This window comes from Bicyclus anynana, chromosome 19, assembly GCF_947172395.1.
Source record: "Bicyclus anynana chromosome 19, ilBicAnyn1.1, whole genome shotgun sequence".
Lineage (NCBI taxonomy): Eukaryota > Metazoa > Arthropoda > Insecta > Lepidoptera > Nymphalidae > Bicyclus > Bicyclus anynana.
The window spans coordinates 7,898,986-7,926,082 of record NC_069101.1 but is presented as its reverse complement, the minus strand read 5'-3'; the positions used below and the strand labels follow the sequence as shown (position 1 = coordinate 7,926,082).

General features: G+C 35.4%; 2 protein-coding genes across 3 annotated transcripts in view; both read left to right on the top strand.

Annotated features, from left to right (window-relative positions):
- LOC112045360 (sialin) overlaps positions 1–18,064 on the top strand; it is a 34,767-nt gene extending 16,703 nt beyond the window's left edge. For both annotated transcript variants that reach the window (XM_052887597.1, XM_024081510.2), the window contains exons 2-7: positions 10,573–10,699; positions 12,276–12,366; positions 14,644–14,883; positions 15,360–15,665; positions 16,343–16,864; positions 17,245–18,064. In XM_052887597.1, the coding sequence (XP_052743557.1) occupies positions 10,573–10,699; positions 12,276–12,366; positions 14,644–14,883; positions 15,360–15,665; positions 16,343–16,864; positions 17,245–17,490 (1,532 nt within the window). In that variant the 3' untranslated portion in view covers positions 17,491–18,064. The remainder of the gene's footprint in view (positions 1–10,572; positions 10,700–12,275; positions 12,367–14,643; positions 14,884–15,359; positions 15,666–16,342; positions 16,865–17,244) is intronic.
- An 807-nt stretch (positions 18,065–18,871) lies between these two features.
- On the top strand, positions 18,872–26,448 carry LOC112045320 (sialin-like). Its single transcript, XM_024081458.2, has 11 exons — positions 18,872–19,024; positions 19,597–19,703; positions 20,108–20,237; positions 20,361–20,445; positions 20,888–21,105; positions 21,697–21,852; positions 23,021–23,156; positions 23,776–23,903; positions 24,896–25,006; positions 25,536–25,657; positions 26,367–26,448. The coding sequence occupies exons 1-11, from the start codon at positions 18,872–18,874 to the stop codon at positions 26,446–26,448; spliced, it is 1,428 nt and encodes a 475-aa protein (XP_023937226.2).
- The last annotated feature ends 649 nt before the right edge of the window (positions 26,449–27,097 follow it).

Sequence of the window (27,097 nt, the reverse complement as noted above, 5' to 3'; positions counted from 1 at the left end):
CTATAGGCCTTATATTATCCCCGTATTCTTACGGGAACGGGAACCACGCGGGTGAAACCCCGCGGCATCAGCTAGTTTATTATATATGTAGGTATTTAAAAGGTCGCCAGAAAGGGGTAGAAATTGTTAATAATATACCAATAATTCAGCAGTTTTTCAGTTTATCAGGAATATTGAAGTGATCAAAATTTTATATAAAAATAAAATCAAAAAATTTCAAATCTCTGGATCTACTGAATCGATTTGGAAAATTTTACCACTAGAAAGCCACGTTATTTGTAAGTGTCATAGGCTATATTTTGTCCCCATATTCTCACAAGAACGGGAACTATGCCGAGCGTCTGCTAGTTGTTTAATATAATTTGGACAACGTGTCTGCAGTTGTATTGATAGGTACAGAAAGGCACTTTTACTTCCACCTCGACATGTATTGAATTATAAAGTTTCTGTGGACTAAAATCTTTAATGAAAATACTAGTTAAGTTTAAAATAGAAATGCTATGCGATGCTAATAGAAATGTTTAATGTTTATTCATTCATTGGTAGGGAAAACCTCCATTAAGTTCGATCAAGTTCATTTATTTTAAGGAAGCTGTTATTAAAGCGATTTTGATATGTTAAGTCAGACAATAGTGTCTCATCTCAACTACTTTGTGCGGAAAGCAAATTTTAATATAAGGAATTACTAGAAAATAATCCTCGCGAGTTTACTCGTGTGGCTATTACCATTGCCATGGGGGTATTGGGTTAAAAATTAAAATATAGCATAAGACATTCATGAATAACGTGGGTGACTTTCTATTGGTAAAGAATTTTCAAAATCTGTTACGTAGATCCAGAGATTACCCTAACAACAACCGCACAAACTCCAAACTTTACCTATTTAAAATATCCTACTAATCCTACTAATATTATAAACGCGTAACTTTGTACGGATGTTTGGATGTTTGTTACTCTTTAACGCCGCTACTACTGAAGCAATTTGGCTGAAATTTATAATGGAAATAGATTTGATGATATGAATGTTTGTTTTCACGCATCGACTACTGAACCAAATTAGCTGAAATTTGGTATTGAGATATATTGTAGCATGGATGAACACATAGGCTACTTTTTATCCCGAAAAATCCATGGTTCCTGAGGGATTTGTGGAAAACTAAATTCCACGCGGACGAAATCGCGGGCGTCCGCCAGACAAAAGGTACAAGATGCTGTTAGGTTTGGAGTAAAAGAAAAGCCGATTGCTTCTTCGATAGGTAAAAGTTATTTGTAGCTACCTATCCCCGAATTAATTAACGAATAAAACTGTTTTTGATCATAGAGATAATTTTTGATAATTTTTTGTAGGACTCACTATCTTTTTGCAACGGTAAGTCCTTTATAAATAGTACTAATATCTTCGCTTCCACGTAAGCTTGCATTATTACTGAGGTACCATCCGTTACAAGTAGATAGACACTTTTCTTTGAAAAGATAAACATTCGACGTTATTCCATAACAGATTGTAAGGGGCGTTTAAAATGAATGATGTTTTCCAAATACGTTAGTCGTACGCCGACAAATTAATATCAACAGATGAATTAACCAGTAGAACTAGTCATGTTATCAAATGCCTGGGTATTGTTGACGCACAAGAATGCTACCGATAAAAGAATTTTTCGAATGCGCGGTATGTGGACGTGATTTTATAGGGTTTTTATCTCGATCGATACGATTTATTTGCTTTTATGTTGTAGCCTGGTTAATTACATTGGATTGCAATAATAAGGCTGGTTGATATTCATCAATATTTTACTTGTAATCCATTAATCTAACATCTTTATAACATTACTAGCGGACGCCCGCGACTTCGTCCGCGTGTAATTTAGTTTTTCACAATCCCTCAGGAACCATGGATTTTTCCGGGATAAAAAGTAGCCTATGTGTTAATTCAGACTATAATCTATCTTTACTTCAAATTTTAGGTGATTCGGTTCAGTAGCCGAAAGTGTAACAAACATTCATACCATCAAAATTATCAGGTTTGGCAAATCTCGGAAATCCGTGGACTTTTTCGGAATAAAAAGTAGCCTATGTGTTAATCCAGATTTAAATCTATTTCCAAATTTCAGCCAAATTAGTTTAGTTGTTGCGGCGTTAAAGAGTAACGAACATCCAAACATACATCCAAACATCCATACAAACTTTCGCGTTTATAATATCAGTAGGATTTTTTAATTCTATGACAAGATAGCCCTTGGCTGCAATCTTAGCTGATATTATGTGAATGTCACGATGCAATCTACAATGGGAGCGGGTTATTCTACCCATACCTCTGATGGTTTCTATACGTGGCATCGTACCGGAACTCTAAATCACTTGGCGGTTTCTGGCCGTAGGGTAACTAGCCACTGCCGAAGCTTACCTGATCTGACCAAATTAAAAAAAAAAAACCAAAACTGACCCGTGTTGGAAATCGAGTCCAAGCACCTCTTTGTTGAGAACCACAGCTCTACCAACTGCGAAACAGAGATCATCGAACTTCGAAACGAACATATAAATGCGAAGTTATCGGCACAGAAAACATATGCTATCGGTTTGTTGGTTTGTTACGTTGTCACGATATAACCGTAGAGTTTGATGGATTGGTATAGACTGTTCAACTGAACTTTGGAAATTCATTGACTCACTTTTTGTAGAAAAATAAAATTGGATTAAAATGGGGAATGAAAAATTGTAAAAAATTAATTTATTGAGTTGCATATTTTTAAACCATCAAATTATGGTAACATTAATAATTAATGCATACATTAAGATTTTTTCAAGTCTACCCAAAGAAATCCTCTAGAATTTTTTGGGTAGACTTGAAATTCACTCGAGTGAGGGAAAATACCTCGGAACCCAGTTAATGATTTTTTAACCGACTTCAAAAAGGAGGAGGTTCTCAATTCGGTCGGTATTTTTTTTTTTTTTTTTTTATGTATGTACACCGATTACTCTAAGACGCCTAGACCGATTTCAAAAATTCTTTTTTTGTTTGAAACGGTATAGTCCCCATTTGGTCCCATTGCCATCATGTCAAGATCTGATGATGGGATCCTGGAGAAATTGAGGGGGACTTTCAAAAATTATATGGGTGTCTAGTGTGTTCGTATACTTTTCCATTTAGTACTTTTAAGCACTATAATTTCATGAAGGTTTAAAATCGATCTGATGATGGAGTCATAAAATAGACGAAGGAACTCCTCGGCGATTTACAGCAGTTACCTTGTGTTTGGGCTTGATTAATTTGTATTAATGAGAACTTTCCACATAGATAGGTTGTGACTGTCATTTAGGGGTTTGGTGATGAAGACCAAGGACAATTAAGGGAACTCCTTAACAATTTACAGCAACTACCTTGTGTTTGGCCTTGATTAATTCGTATTGCTGAGAACTTTCTACCTAGATGAGTTGTGTCTGTTATTAGGGGTCTGATGATGAAGACCAAGGTCAATTAAGGGAACCCCTTAACGGTTTACGGTAGCTACCTTGTGCTTGGGCTTGATTAATTTGTATTGCTGAGAATTTTGTACCTAGATGGGTTGTGACTGTCATTCGGGCCTTATGTATTCATTTGAAATGAAATTTTACACTAAAAATGGAAAAATAATAAAAATTTTAATAAAAAAAATACAACCGACTTCAAAACCTAAAAACGTTCCCACTAAACTAAAAAGTGAAAAATAACATCATAATATGTTCTACCTGCTGATCAGTATGAAGGCGGTGCTTAGCCGGTGTTGTCTTAATTTAAGCCATTTCTGACAGGACGACATGAAACAACACTGCCTGCAAAATCTAAATCTATAAGATATTCTCACATGGCTTGAATTAATACATCACCGGCTTAGCACCGCCTTCATACTGATCAGCAGGTAGAACATATTATGATGTTATTTTTCACTTTTTAGTTTAGTGGGAACGTTTTTAGGTTTTGAAGTCGGTTGTATTTTTTTTATTAAAATTTTTATTTTATTACATCATACATCCATACTTACTAAGATTATAAATGCGAAAGTAGTCTGTCTGTCTTGAACAAAAGTGGCGTAGCTTTATGACAATGGACAAGGCGGACTGATTTACCAATAGCAGGCGCGCGCGCTCTGTATTTCCCTGCGTTTCCTTCGCCCCACCAAAGAGACCGACAAATCGACTTCTGCGCATTTAAATGGATTGTTCAAGATGTTTGCCGAGAATTATACCTTTTCACGGTTGAACTACAGAGCCGATTTCAATGAAATTTGGTAGTAAGCCTCTCATAACTTTTGAACGGCTCAACCGATTTTAACCAAATAGGCAGTATTTATTTTCTCGAAGAACTTGAAAACTGCATAATATTTTAAAATTATAAAAAATAAATATATTTGAGACCTTCATAACAATGACTTTCATACGATAATTAACCTAAACTAAAAAGCAAAAAATAACATCTTACCTATGTGGTATGATCGTGTTTTAATTAAAGCCGTTTTTGAAATTTTGTAATTTAAACGGCTTAAATTAAAACATCACTGGCTTGGCACCGCCTTCAAACTGATCAGAAGGTAGCACATAAATGTACTACACAAAATTAATAATGTTTTTTATTAAATTTGATATGACCTATTAGTGATCACATTTTATAATAACTCATGAGATTGCTGATGTAGATAAATTATAATAGATTTAAATATGTATTTAAAAACTGAATTAATTAGGTACATACTAAACGAGTTTTATAAAGTGGATGGTCAAAGTCGTTTTATTTTTCATGTACAAGCAATGATTTTATACTATTAGATATGTCATGTGACTTAAAAATCACCACAAAATATGCATGCACAATTTTGTGTTTAATTCCATTATATTATGTTTATGTATATACAGTTTTTACAGTTCCTGAACACAAAAACTCGACATTGTATGTATTGTATGTAAACAGCTTTCGTTGTTTACTATGTGACTCAATGAAATTAAGATAAGACTGAGAGGAGACTCGTGCTCAACATTGAGCCGAATGTGGGCTGTTAATGATGATGATGAATATAATACGATGATTAATGTATCGGTCGATTAAAACAAAATATTTTTTTGTGTTATTATATTAGCTACGATTAAATCGCATTAAGTTATAGGGAGCGATCATTATTTGGGCTTGGTGTTTGCCGTGTTTAGCCATCGCTTGGCGTGGCCAGTCGAGGTCACAACACAAAACACCATGACATTCCACTAGTGTGATTTGTGTACTCATTTCCTGAAACATTTTATACGGTTAATTTGTCGAACGTTTACCTACCTACGTTTACCTGTGACACATATTTTGTTATTATTGAGCGATAGCCTGAGATGACCAAACCTTTATTATTTTATAGAAGCCGAAAGTTTGTCAGATAATAATTACTTATATGGTATATTATTAAAAATTATGGATTTTGTGTTACAAGACTTTGGGAGGTCGTAACGGTGTATACTGAATAGCCATAAATTGACTATTATTATATTTTTTTCTCTGTCATCAGCCGCTAGACAAATAAATATATTCGTTATCCATAGAATACATAACAGTACAAGTATTATTTCTTCAACTAGCAGACGCCCGCAACTACCCCTACCCTACCCCTACCCTACTCCTACCCTACCCCTACCCCATTTTTCTAATTTTCCGCGCATTTTTTTTTCTGTCATAAGAACCTTCTCCTGACAATAACAAACACAACATCAAAAAAAAAATAGTGAAATATGTCCAGCCGTTCACGCGTGATGGCGTGACGAATATATGGATTCATTTTGGGATATATGGATTCATTTTTAACCCCCGACGCTCTTAATAGAATAGCTAAATTCGGATCACTTTAAGCGGTGATTTTGTGGGCACGTAACATATCTATAGTATAAAATATCATTGGCCCTGTACCTTAAAAACGAAAAATATAGAACCCTTTACAGGATCTTACAGAACTTTATTGACCTTGCATTCTGGTATGTCTGCTTACAAATCATTTCTTTCGATTTTAGAATAGACAGCAGATGTCCCAAAGAAGTTTCCTATATACGAGAATGTATGATGTAGTATCTACGAATATATACATATTCGTAGATACAGCATTATTTATTGACAACAAAAATGAAATTATTAAATACACTCTCGATCAAGTCATCAATATTCTCTTTCCTTGATACCACCTCATCAAATGAAAGCGCACTGAAGTATATTTGCAGACGTTTTCATTTGCAGACTTCATACGTTCGGGAGCTATATGGTCCCACAGAGAGAAAATGTAACAAACAGATACGTCAAACTTAGAAACACCTCTCTGTTTGCGTCGTTGGTTTGTCTACCTATCTGTCGGCGGTTTTCAAACTATTTTATTACGTTTGTCAGTTCTAAAACCTAATACTCATTTAATAATTAATGTACCATAAATAACCTTACGAAAATGCAAATAAGGTTCTGTTGTTTGGTTACGGTGTTAGGGATTATACAGTTTACGTAAACGGAAGCTAAACAAGTCCATCAAAATTGTATGAATTCCTAACCTAACTTACAATTAAGTATTTAATTATAACCTTTTAATTTTAGTAACGTGACGTTACATTTTTTGCAGCGATAACACTTAAGTTATAAAAACTTATTTTTTTGTAAATTAACATATATTAATAAATTTAGCCTATTTTTAGTACATTTTTATTGCTAGAAAATTTGTAGCGGACCTGATAGATGATTCCGTTCTGCCCGCGATGTTGATTTAATGGTAAGCAGTGTAGGGTTCCGCAGTTACTACGAATACCGACTTAGCATACTGTCAATGCTTTTACACCAGTCAGCAATCTATGGGTCAATTGCACCTCGAGGGCACGTAGCAACATCAGAGTGCAGTATAATAATGCATACCGCATTCTGATGAAACTGCCTAAATACTGTAGTGCATCGGGTATGTTTGCCGACGCCAAAGTACAAGATTATTTCGCGATCATCCTTCCATCATTTTTGGTTCCGTCTCAGGAATTCTCGAAACGAAATCCTCAGTGTATGCTCCGAGTGCCCTGAAAATCCTATTCTAAAGTATTGGCTTACCGTGCATCGCGACAGTAATAGGAAATAAGAAATGTTTGCTCTTCTAGAGAAATGTTTTAACGTACCAAATTATTTAAATTAGGTACTTTACTGTAGATTTACTATATGACTAATTAATTGCCTACTATTATTTATCTGTATATTTTAAATGGGTTTATAGCCTGAAATAAAGACTTATTATTATTAGAGTGAGCGTTTGCGTTGGTTGAATAATTTTAAAAAATCCATTTAGCTGTGATCGTTTTCCTTTTAATTTCATTATTTATTTTCTAATTAAACTTTTTTTTCAATGTTTGTTATCTCATAACTTTGTCATTTAATACCCAATTTTAAAAATTCTTTTTTTGTTTGAAAGAGTATACTTAAAAATTGCTCCCATTTCATTTTCATGAAAATCCGTTCAGTAATTTTGTGTTAAAATGAAAATAACTGAAATAAATAAATGAAATTTCCCATACTGTGGCGCTTTGTCGCATAACTTCGTCTTTTAGTAACCGATCTGATAATTATTTTTTTGTTGGAAAGGAGATGTTTCGAAGGTGGTAGGCACTATGACAAGGCAACCAGGAAATCTATACCTGATCAAAGAAGAGCAGGTAATAGGTATACTTTTATTTAGAGAAAAATTATCTGAGACACGTCTATAAAGTTGTCAAGCATTATGACGCTACAGTACCTACTGTGATGTGGTGCAAATTTTCCTAATAATCATGGCGTATCTGGAGAACGATTAGGCTCGGTTGGGCGATTGACATAATGTCGTCTTGTGTCTTTGAAGTAATGAGTACAACTACCTATGGCGTAATGATACCTATAATATAACTGACTGGTGCAGTGATTAGCCTATGAGACTGCGGCTGATGTAGGGCTTGGGTTTGAGTCCTGGGTCGAGTTATTATAAGCTTACGACTTCAATAATCACCGTTATCTAATAACATTACCTGACATTTGAGTAAGTTGAGCTTGTAAAGTAATATACAGGGTGCTCGGGAGTATTTTCCATAACTCTCTAAGAAAAATTAAATATAAATATCTAAGGAACATTAATTTGTGTGTTTTCCCAATATCTATACAAAGTTATGTAGTACTTAAATAAAAATAATTTTACTAACTTTAAGTACAAAAAAAACATATGGCGTGGCCTTGTTGCCGTTAAAATAAGGTGATAATGATGATGATGAAGTAAAAAAAAAACATTTTAGAAAAATCACGATAAGAAATAATTTGTCCCGGAAAACCGTAATGGTGGCGTGAATGTTTAGTTTGTAGTAAAGTAAATGAATCAAAGAACTTGGAGCTAAACAAACACAATTATGTTTCTGCGAAATTGTCATTAGATTTTGCCAAAAAAAAAAGGCTATAGTTAGAGAAACGTTTCGTTTTCCTCAATTATCTTTTAGGCTTTTGGGTCTTTATTTACCTAATAATATACCTAATAATAGATTTTAAATACCTATTGGTACAAATATACATACTCGTATCTGTTTGAATCGCGTGATATACCTCTCTCGTTGTTTGTACACTAAACTCATCATCATCATATATATTATTTGTGTATGTCTCTATATGTATATTGTAAGTGTACGTAAATAAATAAATAAATAAATAAATAAATAAATAAATAAATCATCGTCCTCACCTAATTTCTAAAATAGATAAGTAAAATAGATATTCTAATCTCTCACTAAGGGGCTAGAGCGTAGGGCGAAAAGCGTATATAGGACTAATTACAGTCATGCCATGCCTGGCGATAGAGGTGCCAGGTCGCCGAAATGAAAAGCCGTACAGTCCAGTCAGTTTGGCCTGACATTTGGGTAAAAAGGCCAGACTACCTTCATTTTTAAGGATTGTGTACATTAGTATTAATAGATACTTACTTACTACCATTTTATGTAAAATCAAGCATTCATGATTATTACCGTTTTTGATACCAAACACACTCGTCGTTCGTTCGTTTGCTAAATGTAAACACTAACAAAAGCCGGACAAGACGGACACCGTTTATTTTGGCCGAACACGGAATAGAAAACCTAATAATATCCAGCTTTATCTGACGATAACTAGGTCCCGTTATCAGGACGTCCACTGCAGGACATAGGCCTTTTGTAGGGACTTCCAACCATCACGATACTGAGCCGCTGGCATTCAGCGAATCCCTGCGACTCGCTTGATGTCGTCTGTCCACCTGGTGTGGGGTTGATCAACACTACGCTTTCTAGTTTAGGGTCCCATTATAACGGTCGACATCCGAAGCACAGGGATCATACCACTTCCAGTGTAGTAAAATAAATGTTTTTTCTTTCTTCCCAATTCTGCTGCTGCTGATATTTTTGTGAAAAAAAAACAAACCCAATATTTCTTATACCCAGGACTGGAACCCAGACCTCATGATCCGAAGCCACATAGCTAACCACAAGATCAACGAGCTTCTATAAAAACGGTGAAACCTATATTTGCAAAAGCCATTAGGTACGTTGAGGGAAATATAAATAATGTTTTAGTATACGAAATATATCTTACATTTTTATGTTAATCAGATGTAGGTATACAGGTTAGAATATTTTTGGCAAACATTTGATGATAATTTTTTGTTTCAAGATAAACCAATATGAATGGTACCTACATAAGTTATATCGGTGACCGGTTGTATAATATTTTACCTGACTCAAAACAATACTAGCATCAGATACTTAATAACATCACGAATTATACAATTGTCACTGTATAATGTTATGTATATAACTAACACAATTGTTGGTGATTAAAATGTAGGTACTAGTGGTAGTAGTAGGTACATTGCTGATCGAAAAATGATATTAGGTAATAACTATTGTATTTTATAGGTACGTCGATGAATTTAATGAACTATATACATGTTGCTATTCGAGTACTTATTGTGTACTGAATCCATTTATTTATTTTGTAAAATAATCAGATTTTTACTATTTAATTCATTTAAATTATGTACTATGTAATTCATTAAACTTTGTTAATACAGCATGTTTTGTATTTATGTCGCAAAAAGTATGCATTAAGTTTTCGTATATTAAAATTTCACACGCAAATTACAAACCTATTAATACCTACCTTTTCTTCCTAAAAAAGATTTCAACGCGCGTGTTTTTGGGGTAGGTACAAAACTTAAAATTAGTACTCTTGTCACCATTCTACTCGTACGTAAGCATGATTTTTTTGTCTATAGGGATAACTCAATAGATATGCTATGGTGTAAACATTACTGATTAAGACCCGTCATAGCCCTGTGGATATGACCTCTGCATCCGATTCCGGAGGGTGTGGGTTCGAATCTCACTCCTCTTTCTTAATTCTCTGCGTGTGTAAAGTCTGGCAATCCGCACTGGGCCAGCGTGTGGTTTGGCCTAACCCCTCTCATTCTGACGGGAGACTCGATGATCAACCCATAATCGGCTCAGCGGTGAGCCGATTATGGGTTGATAATTATGAAACATTACTAGATAATGTTCCTTTTGTTTCAGATGTAGTCCCAGTAAGGTTCAATCTTTGGCTGATGTTGTTCACAAGCTGCTGGGTGGTGTACATGCTACGAGTCAACATGAGCCTAAACCTGATCGCAATGGTGCCGCAGCCAGCTAGAAATATCTCGTGAGTGCGAAAAGAGAATAATCATTATAAGATTCCACACAAGTTTTAGCATATGTATCTACACATATATTTTAAACTTAAGGAAGTCAAATCTGTATAAAATATTTTTTAGCTTCTCCTGTATGCAGTGGTATATGCATGTAGGAAACTTTGAACTCGATCTTTGAGCGTTTCAGAACATTTATGCTCAATTCTCAAGGACTACTATAAAATGATTTAAAAAGTTTGTCTCATTTTCTTTACCAGGAACTTCAGGATAGCACTTTTTGAACCCTGCCTTTCTTAGATATAATACCAACTAGCAACTTCGTCCGCGTGAAACCCTACCTAGGTGCCCTATGTAGGTACGTCCCCTGGTTATAAGATACATCTCCACCAAAAGCCAAATCGGTCCATCCCTTCTTGGGTTACAGTAGTGTAACCAACACGATTTTCTTTCTTTCTTTTGTATATATAGTTTTTTCAGGCTGATTGACTTTGAAATGGATGGAATGGAAGAGACCTGGCTATGTGGTCGATGTCTGACATTTAGTTTAGGTATATAGCGCTATTACTGCCAAAGGCACAAAGACACATAATGATGCGATAATTGATAAAAATAGATTAATTATTATTAAAGTAAACTGGCTAAAGGCTGACGCAGTCGTTAGGCAAAGTTTCGTAATTCTTGGACCTGTTTGTCCAGTTGAGTAGAAAATAGCAAAGGCAAAAGGGAATTTTAATGATGTCGATGCTACTCTTTTTTGTATCGTTTACCTTTATCTTGAACGTAAGCTATTTATAGAGGCTATCTCATAAAGTAACGGGATAAGTGTGCCCATAGGCATCTGCAAAGTATTATGAATTATTACGAAATTGTTATATTAGGATTGGAGTTAACTTTTTTCAAAACAATATTATACAAGAATGTACAGGATTTGGTTTACCTTTACCGGGATTCATAATATTAAACGATTAATAAAGAAGGCTATATGTATGTGTGTAAGAGCCATGATAGCTCAGTGGGTATGACCTCTGCGGTTTCGGATTTCGGAGGGTGTGGGTTAGAATTCGGTCCGAGACATGCACCTCCAACTTTTCAGTTGTGTGCATTTTAGGAAATTAATTATCACGTGTCTCAAACGGTGAAGGAAAAACATCATGAGGGAGCCTGCATACCAGAGAATTTTCTTAATTCTCTGCGTTTGTGGAGTCTGCAAATCCGCATTCGGCTAGCGTGGTGGACTATTGGCCTAAGCCCTCTCATTCAGAGAGGAGACTCGAGCTCAGCAGTGAGCCGAACATGGGTTGATAATGATGAGGCTATATGTTGCTCAATAACCTTCTCATCTGCCAGTGAAATCGGTTCAGCCGATACAGATATTGCTCGGACACAAAGACAGACAGATAGATAAAAAAAAGCTGAACAAGACCCGTCGAGATTTTTAATGACATTCGGTGTAATTCACTTATATTGAAGCTTATTCCTAAAAATGTTGCCTACTTAATAACTTTATCAAATTCTTAGAAAATCCTTAATTAGGCAATATTACGTGTGTCTGTTATGCCTACTACAATTATAATTTGCTTGTACCAGGTCACGATCACAGTGCAGCTCTGATAATGAAGTGTTGAACGAGTCTCTGCGGCATGTTGACATTCCTGAAATAAGGGAAGCGCCAAGACAGGTACCTACAGTTCATAATCATCAGTTCATCACAAATTCGAAAGTTATAATTTTATAACCTATTGTTCGTGCGCTGTAGCTTGCTCTGGGTGACAGTTGTCGTGGCAAACTTTCAAGAGTACAGTGAACTGTCACCCGCACATTGCTACAGCGCACGAGCTATAAGTAGTCGCTTAACGTCTTTTGATGAATGAAATTCTAGATTTGACCTGTTGATGATGAGACTTGAGTTGTGGAACTATGTGGAGTTTTTCGCGACACATAGATTAATCTTAGTGGCCTTTTATGCCCACAATGTAACTAAGTGTAAGCTTATCTAATTATAAAAAAAAAATACGTGTGCACTCGGATACTTCCGCGATAAAGGTTTATTTATTCAGTATTTTTTTCTTTAGAAAAAAAAAGTCTACGTTGAGCTGGAACCGAACTGGTTTAATAAGTTTGCCCTTGGTTTCACACCACTTGTCCAGTTGAGTTGATATGACAACGTCGAAATGTGTTAACTTGATGCACTGCTTGGGTGTTAGGTTTATTTTCGTTATGGAATTTCTTGATTCGGTCGCCACCCTCAAAACCCGCTATAAAATCTTAAAAAAACAATTGTTTCGAATATTAAAAGTACAAGATTTGCAAAACACTATGCTCGTACTACGAACATGGACAGTGCATCAATATAATAATAATAATATGGACTGATGGATTGGATTTACATGAAAACGCTCTATACTTACAAATACTAGTTAGTTGCTACTATACCATTTCATTTTTATTTTCATCTATCTGTGATCTTATGAGTGTAATAAAAATAGAATACAGAGTGTCGTAAATTTATCAACCATTTGTTCTATTGATAATAATAGGACCATATTTTATCATAGTTATACCTATACCTACCTATAATAAAATATTTCTGTTTTGTGGAAAACGCGCCTTTGTTATTGATCGGAATAATATGAGAATAAACGTAACGTATTTTTTTTTACTACAACTGTGACCATGTAATCATTGTTCACGCTATGTACTGGTAAAGATTGCTTTATAGTTATAACATACCCAGAATAGCAATAAAATACTTTGTAATAGTTATACCGCAAATTATTCTGTTTGTGTAGAGAGGGATTTTAAAGTCAGACATTGTTTACTCAGTATTTTTTTTATAGTCTGGCGGGTTGTACTCGTTTCGTCATGAGGTTCTAGGTTCGAATCCTATGAAATATTGATCTTATATTTTTACCTTTATCCTACAGTTCGTTTCATGTATTAGGTGGTGCGGGTGACAGGTTGTTTCACTCTTTGAAGTTTGTCGTGACTCACGATAATAGTACGTACGTACGTACGTATTATGAACATCATATAGGCGACTGTCACCGTACCCATGTTATCTGAAAAACACTTTAGGAACTGTACATATCACGTCCACCTGGAATGGTGGCAAGAATACTGCATTTTCGCGTTGGACAGCCAGGCTGGTCCTTTGCGCAAAATAAAGAGCTAGTCCTTTTGTCACCTTTTTTTTTGGCTTACATAAAATTGAACTATAGGGTTGCCAACCGTACTATAATATATAGTATTACTATATTTCGGGTCTGCGTACTTTAAATCTACTGTTGTAAAGAACAATAATTCACGCAAATAAACTATTATTATTATTATTATAAAATATATAAATATATGCCGTGTAGAAACCGAAAGGGGTGTGGATTTTCATCCTCCTCCTTCCATCTTAGACTGCATCATCACTTACCATCAGGTGACATTGTAGTCAAGGGCAAACTTGTAAAGAATAAAAAAAAAATATTATATTTTCAACAGCTTTACAAACAAACATCTTTTATTTTAAAACTTTCGAAATATTTTACGTGACTTTTTCACGTAAAATATTGCGAAAGTTTTAAAATAAAAGATTGACATATAATATCTCTAACTTATGCCTAAATATGAAAATACTATTGCCTCAAGTTGATGGACACGGGACATTTTGTAGTACCTACATGTTCCTTGCATATACCCTGGGGTGTGATTCCGCTATTTTATACACGTCGATGTAATATCGCCTTTAAGAAGTTTTATTAGAATTTGAACTTTATTTGTATAAGACGCCAAAAATAAAATATCACGAACGACGAAGTCGCCGTAGAAATGAGCGATGCCACATCGATGTAACCTTACAGAATGCAGGCACTACAAAGTATTGCCCTGTTTATCGACGACAGTTTTCTAATTACCGTTGCGTTATCTTGGTTTTTTAATAATAACTACAAAAAATATACATTTCCAGATCGGAGGAGGCTCATTCAATTGGTCGAAAGATCAGCAAGCAACAATTCTCGGATCGTACTTCTGGTGTTATCCGGTCACTTCTCTGGTGGGCGGGATGGCGGCAGAGCGATGGGGTCCGAGATATGTGGTCCTCGTAACTTCTTTGGCTAGCGCTGTTTTGACCATGATAAGCCCAGCAGCTGCAAGATTAGATTATATTGCTTTGGTCGTAGTGAGATTCTTTCTTGGATTTGCTGGGGTAAGTATAATCATTGCGCTCATTTAGTTTTTAATTTGTAACATTCGCTCTAAATCTAAAGGTCACGGGCGTAGCTGTCGCCGTATCAGCTGTATCAATTATACGGGGCCCCGGACCACAAGGGCCCCTTACATGTGAAAGCAAAAATTGGTAAAATGTTTGTAAAATCATTGGTAAAATGAATGTAACTAAATCTGGTGTTTCCCGGAAAAAATATATAATAATCTTTATAACAATTGAACCGACTTCAAAGACGTATTTCAGTTATTTTGATTTTAACACAAAATTACTGAACCGATTTTCATGAAAATGAAATGGGACCAATCTGAAAGAAATCTTTTGTTGTTTATACAATAAATAAAGTAAAGTTTGATACAGGGCCCCTCCAAGTCACAAAAGTCTTCTAAAAGTAGTTTTTGAAAATAGCATAAGATGCTTTTTTTTTATCCATAATCACGACGTTCGTAATTTCGCAGGGTTTCATTTATCCAGCTTTGCACGTTTTAGTAGCGCGATGGGCACCTCCGGCTGAGAAAGGAAAATTTGTGAGCGCTATGATGGGCGGGACTTTAGGAACAGTCGTCACTTGGTCACTAACAGGACCTCTACTGGAAAAGTTCGGATGGGCTTCTGCTTTTTACGTACCAGCCGGGTTGACGTTCGTTTGGTGCGGATTCTGGTGGTACCTCGTGGCAGACACGCCCGCGGATCATCCGAGAATCAGTATAGCGGAAAGGAAATACATAATAGACGCATTGGGTGACAAGATTAAAAAATCCAAGGTGAGCTAATGTTGACTGCTTCAATAAATATTATCTTAACATATGAGTGTTATTCAATTAGCCTACACAAAAAGTCAAATAAGTATTCGCAGGTACTTTAATATACAGGGTGCATGTGATTATTTCCCATAACTCTAGGGTTATATTCTTTAAGGAAAAATAATTAAAAATGTCTAAGGAACATGTGTAACAATAATTTCGGAGTAAAAAATATTTCTTTAAATAGATCATATCTATTTATATATCGCATCTTTAACATATAACTAGCCAAACTTATTCATTAATAAACATATGAAGTAGTTTACTAGTGAAGTGCGAGTTGCAATATCTCGTGGATATCGACAGTTTTGCCACTATGATTGCGTATTTTAAAATGCAAGGAGAGATAAAGGTGTGTATTCATAAGACATGAATAGTCGGAATTATTTGAATTACTTTGTATGAAAAAAAAAATTAGTTAGGCAGTTCGGCTTCTGTAAGTAGACTTATCAATACCTTGAACTTATGGGAAATACTCCGCAACACCCTGTGTATGTAAATCTTCAAACTAAATATAACAGGGTTTTCCAGTCTAAAGTCCATATTTATGGATTTTTGCTAAACATACGATAATTGTGCTAATTTTGCGGTTAAAAATTATGTCGCCAAACAAGTGCTAATATCAATTTTCTTTTCAGGGAATGCCCCCGTTTAAAAGCATATGCACTTCGTTCCCGTTCTTAGCGATGATCATTCTTCATTTCGGCAATCTATGGGGCTTATACTTCATAATGACAGTTGGACCTAAATTCGTATCTAGTGTACTCGGCTTTGAACTAGCCGCAGCTGGCATCATATCTGCACTTCCATACCTAGCGAGACTGTTCATGGCAACAATATTTGGAGCTGTAGGAGATTGCATTTTATCAAGAAAATTAATGACAACGACTACTATTAGAAAGTTCTTCTGTCTGTTCTCGCATGTTTTACCTGGAATCCTTTTGGTGTTATTGGTTTATACCGGATGTAACACTGCATTGTCTGTTGCGATGATCACGATGTCGATGGGTTTCAACGGTGCAGCAACGTTGACGAATCTCCAGAATCATCAGGATCTTGCGCCTAATTACGCGGGGACGTTGTATGGAATAGCGAATTTCATTGGGAGCACTGCTGGCTTCTTTACACCCATGATTACAGCGTACTTTACAAGGAATGGGGTAAGAAGCTTATTATAATATTTTTTCTACTTATTTTTTTTTCATGAACTGATTTGTTTACGTCTTGTAATACTTCAGTAAAGCAGACTTTAAGCAATCATTGTATTGTTCATGTTCATACACTTATTGCATCTCTTTGAGAAATTCCAATTATTTTTTAGTTAAGTTCTGCTCAGTACTGAAATGATAAAACTATAGGTGAATACTGAATATATCCATCACTTGATTATTAATATTCAATTAATTGCAAAAGTTGCCTATTTAGATCTTGGAAATAAAGTCGGTTGACAAAACGATGATGTTTTTTTAATGATGATGATAATGGTTTTATAAATATTTTATTTATTGCAAAGTTATTAAGACCTCTGTAATTTTCACAGGATAATTTCGAACAATGGCGTCCAGTATTCTTCGTAGGAGCGTCCGTGTACATTGTGTCTGCTATATTTTTCGTTTTGTTCGGCACGGGGAACACGCAAGATTGGAATTTCACTAGCAAAGAAAAAGATGACGGCAAAGAGGAAAAAGCTAAAGTTGATGACCAGAATGATATGAATGATACTTCGAGAAACAGTTATATTAAGGATACAAAAGAAAATCCTACAAGTATCACAACTCGTGCTTAGATATAATATGTAGTTAGATAAGAAAATTATTAATGATGAGTAATTAGTAAGGCAAAGATCTGACATTAACAATAGACGTTTTAGATATATAAATTGTTATAATTATAATGTCAGATAATGTACTGAAGAATATTTTCCTATATAAAATATGAAACGTGTAGGAAAATTTAAGATGTTATGCGATAATCATTTTAGTTGATAATGTTTATAGGGTATAGGATTAAGATTTTTTTAATATTTAACCATGAATCTTATGTTTTGCAGTATTTATTGATGTCTAAGGAATATTCATTATATAAAATGTGCGACTGTGATGTTTACTACCAAAAATAGTACCTATATATTATATTATTACTAACATCTCTCAAATTATAATTTTATCAATATCAACTTTTTATTTTAATTTAATTATTTGAATTTAATAAGACATTTGAAGTTGAATTAATGCTGGTCATGATTTTTCTAATTTAAATATTGCATTTATATTTTTCGGTGTATCTTTAACATTGTAATTTTAATTTATTTTATTGTGACAAATCATACTCATTTGAAAATTAAAATTCCTTTGAATATCTATAGATACTTTTATTTTACTTGTACCTCAAGATTCTGGATATAGGATTATAAAGTGCATGTCTGCCATTTTGGATTTCAATATATAGATGTGATTTTTAGGGTTCCGTAGTCCACAAGGAACCCTTATAGTTTCGTCATGTCAGTCCGTCCGTCTGTCCGTGGTTTAGCGCAGATACCATTGCTACTAAAAAGCTGTAAATTGACATGACTATGTAAGTACATTGAAAATGTGAACAAAGTCGTAAAATGAAATTTTAAATTTTTTTAGAAAGATTACCTCCCCAACATGTTTATAAAGACGATTAGATCGTCTTTATTTCACTCTAGACGGTTAGGTTAGGTTAGACACCGATAAGGAAAATTGTTCCAAAACTACGAACCGCTACGAGTTTGCTAATCGATGTCGTTAGAATACCTGCCAATTTGATTAAAATAAACATTTAGTGTATTACGAAAAAAATACATAAAAAAAATATTTTTTGGTGACTTGTATTCAAATCATTAAACAGGTAATGGCGACATTAGTGGAAATTGATTTTCCTTGTTTAAGAATAGCACAAAATGTTGCTGTAGTAAATCAGGATGGCTCAGTATAAATGGCTATTTGATTTTTGTAAGTAGATATAATATGTAAAATGTGTAAAATCCCAGTCAGGGCTATCGTAAGATATTTTGCATAAATACATTTATATTTAATTTCATTTAGCTATTTAACCTCTAGTAGATACTTTATTTATTTATAGGTACCTGTTTATACTGTTTGCTCAGTAATTATATTTTCTAAAAATATTTTTAGGTGGGAATTATGATTTTCCTTGGATATTTTCTGGTTTACGTAGTCCGCTACAACCTAAGTGTACATATCGTGGATATGGTAGAAATGCCAAAGCATCTGTTCAATATTTACCAAAAAGATGAACCTCAATCTTTAAGGAGTGTTTTGAACTCTCGATCTGGGGTTAGTTTTCTTTCACCTTTTTTCTTTTAGGTAGGTATTTACCACAATGTATTTCACAATTCAAATTGATAGTATTCCAAAAACCATTAACAATACTACTCCTTTTTTACCACAAACCAATATCATTTTAAATTTAATATAACTCAAAATAGGAAGTATACCTAAACCACACCGCATATTTATTTTTATACTGTAGATCTCAGTGTAAGTATGTGTTGTGTTTTTGTTAAAAAGCCGTGATAGCCTAGTGGATATGATCATATGACCTCTGCTTTCGATTCTGAGGGTGAAGTTCGAATCCAGTCAGGGGCATGCACCAACAACTTTTCAGTTATGTGCACTGTAAGAAATTAAATATCACGTGTCTCAAACATTGAAGAAATATCGTGCGGAAACCTGCATACTTGAGATTTTTTTAATTCTCTGAGTGTATGAACTGTGAAGTCTGCCAATCTGCATTGGGCCAACTTTTCGGGCTAATTAGCCTAACCTCTCTCATTCTGAGAGGAGATTTGTGCTCAACAGTGAGCTGAATATGGGTTGTTAATGATGATGTGTTATACTTTTTACAGAATATTGATATATTACATTGGAATGAAATGAAAATGGCTTTATTGCTAGCATCTTATCACATAGGATATTGCATATGTTTTCCAATATTCCACAACATTGGAGATACGTAAGTTACGATAATTGGCGTGTTAAAGACAAGTTTCTGCTAATATTTTGCATGCAAATTCACTTGGAAGTCATGTTTTGTAGAGTTTAGAACCTCAAAAAGACATAACAGTTAGTTAGTTTATTAACGAACATAATAACTGTGGATAATGGAAATAGGTAAGTTACATCTATTTCACACAATATCCCTGAAACATATTTTTTTATTTCTTGGATAGGCATGCGCTTTACTACAATCATTCCTGTAAGCAATGATGATGTCTTAGATGAAACGCGCTTGCCTAGAAGATGCCTATTCACTCTTGCCTTGAATGTGCACAAATTGTAAGTGTCAGGAAACAGACGCCGGAAGGGTATTCCACGTCTTAAAACACACACACATACTTCGTTTTGACTTGTTTTCAGATTTGGTCCAATGTGGGTTGTATGCGTCACTGCTTTTACATCAGGCGTTTTAAACTGCCTCACTCCAGCTTGTGCCTATTTCAATTTCTGGCTGCTCTTCACAGTGCGTATTCTGATTGGATTTTGTGCGGTAAGATTTAGAGTCTCCCTATGTTTTAATTGGTTACTTACCTAGTTATTTTGTCTAATAATGATTACGATTGAACTTATGAGTGAAATCAAGTTTCTATTAAATTGCTTCATGAAATTCTAGGGCGCTATGATACCCAGCATGATTCAAGTGCTTAGGCATTGGGTGCCACCAACTGAGCGACATTATTTTATGTGGGCTTACTGTGGTAAGTTAATGATATTGTATCTAAAATAAAGTAAAATCCAGTGACGGAACTATACAATGCTAGCGGTCGCCCGCGACTTTGTCCGCCCTTATATCTCATCTCTCGAATCCGTTCTTAGCGGACGTCTACTAACTATAAACTTCCTGCCATATTTCATCTTTGTACCAAGCGATTATCAATATTTCGTGATGAGTGCGATCTTTTATTTTTAAAGATGAGACCATGGCATTAGTATAAGAATTCTTACTTTATTTTGCAAATTCATTGGGTGGGATCCCAAAAAAATCGCCACATGTTTTTTTAATGATTACTACCGAGCTTATTCACGAGCTGGGGGCTCCTTTGTTCCGGGAACCCGTGGCATTTTTGGCAACCCTGCCACCGTATAGTTACGTTATTTAAATTTATGAAAATATCTTTCTTAGTTAAAGTTCTTTGTCAGGTATTACTACAGGAACATTCTCTACATTCTTGATCTGTGCAGCGGTTCAATACTATTTCGTGTGGTCAGTAGGATTTTACATATCGGGAGCTGCGCAAATCATTTGGGCTTGCGTTTGGGTGCTGGTGGTCAGTGACAGCCCGTCGAAACATACATTTATATCAAGAGAAGAATTGTCGTATTTAACAACAACTATCGGTACAGTTTTTAACATTAAGGTACCTGTTTGATATAATTTTATCTAATTAATGGTCAAAGCGCAGTGTTGGTCGACTCCCAACTACGTGGACATCAAGCGGAAACCAGAGAGTCGTTGGATGAATCGGTTTGGGACCGTGATCTTTAGAAGTTCTTATTAGAGGCCTTTTGCCATGTAGACGTCTATCGACTGATAATGATAAAGATGATGATGATGATGATAAGTTTCGGTTCTATTTCGGGATATGAGGTCCTAGACTCGAGATATTTGCCGTTTGCTTGCTTAATGTGTCAGTAGCGTAAGGGGGATCGCATATGCTGCCAAAGATGGAGTCCAAGAGTTAGATGTAGTAGTGAAGTGTATAGTCTTAGCTAGACTATAAAGTCTTAGTTAGACAGGCTGCTAAGGGCTCCAGTATGTAAATAAGGGTTTGAACCTCGTCGGGCTTTACAATATCGAGCTTTTCTCTCTGTTCAGATTTAGTAAATTGGTGGTGTTATAACTCCGTATCTCTGAGAGCACGTTAATACTTGATCATTATCATTTTTGTATGAGTAGGAATCTATATTTACCTTAGATGGTTTTTAGTTATTCATGAAATCGATTTCAGTTAACCAACTCTCATGTACCGTGGAAGTTGATATTAAAGTCAGTGACATTCTGGTCACTTTGTGTACTTAACTTCGGATACGCGTGGATGATTACTTCGGTGTGCTTACACTGTCCCCTTTATTATACCATCATTCTTCAATATAGCATTTATGAGGTATTTCAATTAATATTTAAATCTTTATCGTTAAAAGAAAAGAGTTAATTATTAATTAATCGCTTATTTGGTCCAAAGGATAAGTCTTGCTTTCCAGGCGGATAACAGCGCCAGCGTATATTGGGTACCTTGCATTATTTTATTTATTTAAAATTTAGATTTTATTATTCTTTTAATTCTTAGTCTTAATTTATTTTAATTTGATATTATTAACTCTTTTCTTTTAAAAATACTATTGTTGAACCCCTGTAGTTTCCGTTTCCGTGCGAATAAGGGAGCAAAACATAGCCTATGGCACTCGCAAATAACTTGACTTGAATTTTGGGAAAAGAATTTTTAAAATCGATTCGGTAGATTTAGAGATTACCCTACAAACCTCACAAACTTTACTTCTTTGTAATATAGTAAGAAAGATAATATTTACAAAATATTAAATAAAAATTTAAAAGAAATCATTTCCAAAAAAATATACGACATCGGGGCCTGTAGACATATGGCACATCGATTAAAATTATCGGTGACGTCGATTCTCTTTCAAAAATTAAATAAAATGTACATTCGGCAATCATTATCGACAGATCACGTGATCAAGTTGTCGATCGGATATGTCATTCCACACATTTTGTTACTTTTCGAAGCGTTAGCGTTTGTAGAAAAAGAATCAACGTGCCACATAGCTACAGGCCCAGAGTTGTTGACCCATGGACATTTGGATGGGAAAAGCCATACGCTAGCGTTTTCCCTTTGGGTGGCAAAGTCTTTGCGTCAAGTAAGCGACAGCTCTTGACTCACCTGACTCATGGATCAGTTTGTCAGACACATTATTTTAATATTTTTTGCGATATCACGTTTGGAAGTATTATAATTTTAAAGCTTTACGCAATGATGCTAGAAGAAAAAAGAGGTTGGTCCTCGTAGGTTACATAAACCACATTCGATGCTTACAAATGACACACAAACATTATTTTAGCGGCGTTGTCAACGGCTCCATGACAGTGCGGCGACTGAGCTCAGGTTTGCTAATTAGCATAGTTTTAACGTGCCACTTACAGTCCGCGTATAGCCTATCTACCTCTTTTTTCTTCTAACAAGCCTACAGAACTATAATATATTGATTGCTTAAATCATATAAAATTATTATTGACTATTTACAATATCTGTAATACAGGCGTCAGCTCTGGTGGCATTACCATTCTTTTTGCGGCTCATATTAGGAACGATTATAATTCAAACGTATCATTGGTACAAATATAACAAGAAAATTAAGAAAATCAAGCACATGCGAAAGTATTTTATAGTTGTCTGTGAGTATACGTATTTTATACTTCTATTCATACAAGGCAGGCAGGGAGAACAACACGAGCGGGGGAGGGAAGTGTTAATCGATTGTCAAGGAATTCCTTAACCCTGCGTCCTGTGTTTACAAGTCCAGGACACTGCTCGGAGTTTTTCTCTCTGCCACGCGATAGACCCGCACGGTGAATCCATGGTATTCTAAGATATTCGTCTCTCTTCTTCGAAAATGAACTTTCTTGAGATAATACCTTTTGTAGTGGACCGTTGGACGCTTTGGTGTGGGAGTACCTGTATGAGTTTCGTTTGCATTATCGCACTTCTTTATCACATTTTGCGTACAAAACTGTAAGACTGTAACTCTCTACTGAATCATCAACATCATTAACAACCCTTTAAAGCTCACTGTTGAGCACGAGTCTCCTCTCAGAATCCTAATAGTTTGCTGGCGGATTGACAGACTATTACTAAATTAGTTTCATTTAAACGGTATCTTACAAGAATCGAAACATAAATCCTCTCTGATTGACTTCCTTACGCTGTCTTATCGTATCAAATTCTACATTCAAATTAACGGAAAGTAAGTTGTTTTGGAAAGGCTAAATGGATGGCTATTTTGGGTTATTTCAGCACATGTTGTACCTGGATTTTTGGTGTCGATGGCATGGCTGGTGCCCGTCAACCCTGGCCCCGTTCTGCTAACCGCAGCCATTGTTCTCACCGCAGCGGGAATGGATCTCACTTTAGATATTTGTTACGTAAGCATCAAATGTTTCCGCAACGACAGCTATACTTTACCTTGTTGCTTAATTTAATTTTCTCTTTTGTTTACTTTAAGCCCTCATTCACACGAGAGATTTTTTAACGGACGTTAAAAAAACGTTCAAATACAACAAATGCATTCCCAAGTAGGTATATAACATGCCATGCGTCACGAGGATTGAGAGCGGGGGCACACGATGCCCTGCGGCGGCGGTGCGGCGCCGGAGCGGTGTCGCTGCGTCGTCTTACATATTAACTATTTGTGGCATGTATAAGAACTATTTGTGGCATGTCACACGATGCGTTCCGGCGCCGCATTGGACTTGAACCACCGAGGCAAGGCGGCGAAGGGTGAATGCGTGGCGACGTCGGAGAGACATCGCTGAGTTGTTTATGCGTCACAAAATTACTTTATTAATGTCTGTCCAACGCTGCCACGGCGCCGCTGCGACATAACAACGTTGCGGCGCCGCACCGCTCGTGTGCCCACTGATACGGTGAAATCTTGACGATGCGGCGCCGCAACGCATCGTGTGCCTTCAGCCTAACAGTGTCGTGCACTTCATAGACGCACGCCTGAAGTATCTAACCTGGATTAGAGAATTTGTACCAACAAATTGCACAAAACGGAAAATTCCTTCTCCGGGCCATAGCTTTTTGCACGCCACTGATACCTACCTACTACACTAGTACTAGACACTAGTCTAGTGGTTGGACAAGTTTCAAGGGTCCATATTGTCCCTTCCCAGTTGGTTTATAGCGTAATTTTCACAAGTTAGGAGCTCTTAGGCCATTAGTGTTAGATATTATTTAAAAAAATATCTATTTGTTGGAATTAATAGTCGGCAACGACTAGATATACTTCAGCGGGCGGGGAAAGAACTACGCCTCGTTGATGAGACTGAGCTATTGAACCTTAAAGCTAGATATTATTATAAGCTAAACACAATAATATAGTAGTGTAATCTAATTGTTTTATTATTTTTAGAGTTTATCACCAAATTACGTTAACCCTATCAATACAGTAATTAAAATTATTGGAAATCTGCCGGGCATTATTGTATCGATATGTGTTGGAGAAGTCACCTACAAATACAAAGTTAGTTTTTTAACGTTAGAGTAATTCATAGATATCACATAGTGTCTCATTATGTAAATAATGTTATAATTTATTAGTACCTCGTTGTTTCACCCGCGTAGTTCACATTCCTGTGAGATTAAGGGGATAAAATGTAGCCTATGTAACTTTTACTAGTGAAAAATATTTTCAAATCGCTCCAGCCCCTGTAGCCACGTGGCACGTCGATTCTCTTTCTATAAACGCTAACGCTTCCAAAACTAACAAAATGTATGGGATTGACTGATCCGATCGATAACTCGATCACGTGACCTGTCGATAACGAATGTCATTCCTATACATTTTGTTAGTTTTCGAAGCGTTTGTAGAAAAGGAATCGACGTGCCACATGGCTACAGACCCTGTAGTGTTAAAGTTTATTCGTTAAATTTATAAAAATACCTATAAATCTTTCCTATTTTTTATTTTAATATTTGTATAGATATCTCAGACCAAATTCGTCTGAGGTAGATGCTATAGTTATAGAAACATATCCGTAAAAATGTTTCAGAATACTGCTCTCGTGTGGCGATACGTATGGAGCTTTCATGGCACAGTAATATTGTTGAGTGGACTTACATTTCTCATTTGGGGCGAAATTCATGTTCAATCATGGAATGAAATAAGGCGCAGGTGAAACATGAAACCTACTTATAAATAAATATTGTGTATATTGCAATTACGTAATTTGGAGCCCTGACTCTAGATTCGAACCATATACCTCATTGTCGGTAACTGAACCATATATCCACGGGACTAACAAGAAAGTTGGTCATTGGGATTTTAATTACAAGAAAATCCATTATTATGGGTTTTCTTGTAAGCAAATTGGCAGGCGATTGTAACCTGTGCCAACATGCGATCTCCAACATATTTCATGAAGAGAAAATTACATATTGTCGACCAATAGCGCATAACCGGAAATATCGCTCTCTCTTTCGTTGCGATAGGATAAACGACGAATGAAAAACCGATATTTCCGGCTCGGTCGCCATTGGTCGACTATCTTTTTCTCTTCCCGAGAAATGTCGAGGGACGCATGTTACTCCTACTATGGAGAAGGGAAGTTGGCGGTGTTTTCAAATATATTAAAAAATGAGCGTATTATAAAGGCCAGCCTGACTCCAATACCAGAGCAGCTCTCTAGTACGTACCTGTGCCCTATTTGTCTCGTGGTTAGCTGGTTCGACTAAGGACAATGAGGTCCAAGGTTCAAAGCCCAACAAAAAATAAGTCATTGGGGTTTTTCTTCCAAGAAAAATCTTAATAGCAGCCTGGAGTTTTTGTCAATCTTTATAATTATATTCTAATTCTAATACTAAATTACTTGATCATTTCTAAGGCCAGGAAAAAAAAGATGTGTTGTTGTAAGACCTTCTACAATGTCAAAAATTTCGGAGTTGGACGAAGAAGATTCTTCGTAAGTAAAACAATAATGTTTAAGAGTTATGACGAATTAGAAAAACGTGTCAGATGAACGATGATGAATAATGATTTTGACTTTAATTGCAGTGGAAGAATAAATATTCTCCAGCGGCAAACAAAATAAAATAAGAATTCTGGCAAAATATAAAAATTTTACATATAATAACGATGTAAATAATAGATTTAATTAACTTGATTTGTTTAGAGCGCCATTTAATTAAAGTCCGCGGAAAAGTATTTCCGTTGTATAATTTTCCGCCAAAAGTAACCAATCAGATGTCAACTTAAATAAAGTTGGTAAAATTATCTTGGTTACAAGATAATGTAATATTAATAATGTAATATATTAAAATATCTTAGACCATTAATAATGGTCTAAGCAAAATGTACGATGGAAAACAATGTAGTGAATTATGTTTTTTTCGTATATACATTGAGATTCATAATAATTGAATATTGATCCAATCCAATTTTCCAGTACTTAGTATTTTTAGTAGTTTTTCATCACATTCAAACAGTAATTACAGTAGATATGTCAAATAAAATCTGGTCACACTGGTTGTGTTATACTCTGTGATTGTCACATTTGACGTTTGTGGTCACGGTCCTCAGACTAATTAGATAAAGACCTGCCTCGCAAGACATTAT

Excerpts from the sequence above, each read along its gene's own strand:
- LOC112045320 (XM_024081458.2), top strand. The coding sequence starts at position 18,872 with ATGATTTTCCTTGGATATTTTCTGGTTTACGTAGTCCGCTACAACCTA. Across the intron at positions 19,704-20,107 it reads TTCCACAACATTGGAGATAC|ATTTGGTCCAATGTGGGTTG; the intron begins GTAAGTTACGAT and ends ACTTGTTTTCAG. Across the intron at positions 20,238-20,360 it reads TTCTGATTGGATTTTGTGCG|GGCGCTATGATACCCAGCAT; the intron begins GTAAGATTTAGA and ends ATGAAATTCTAG.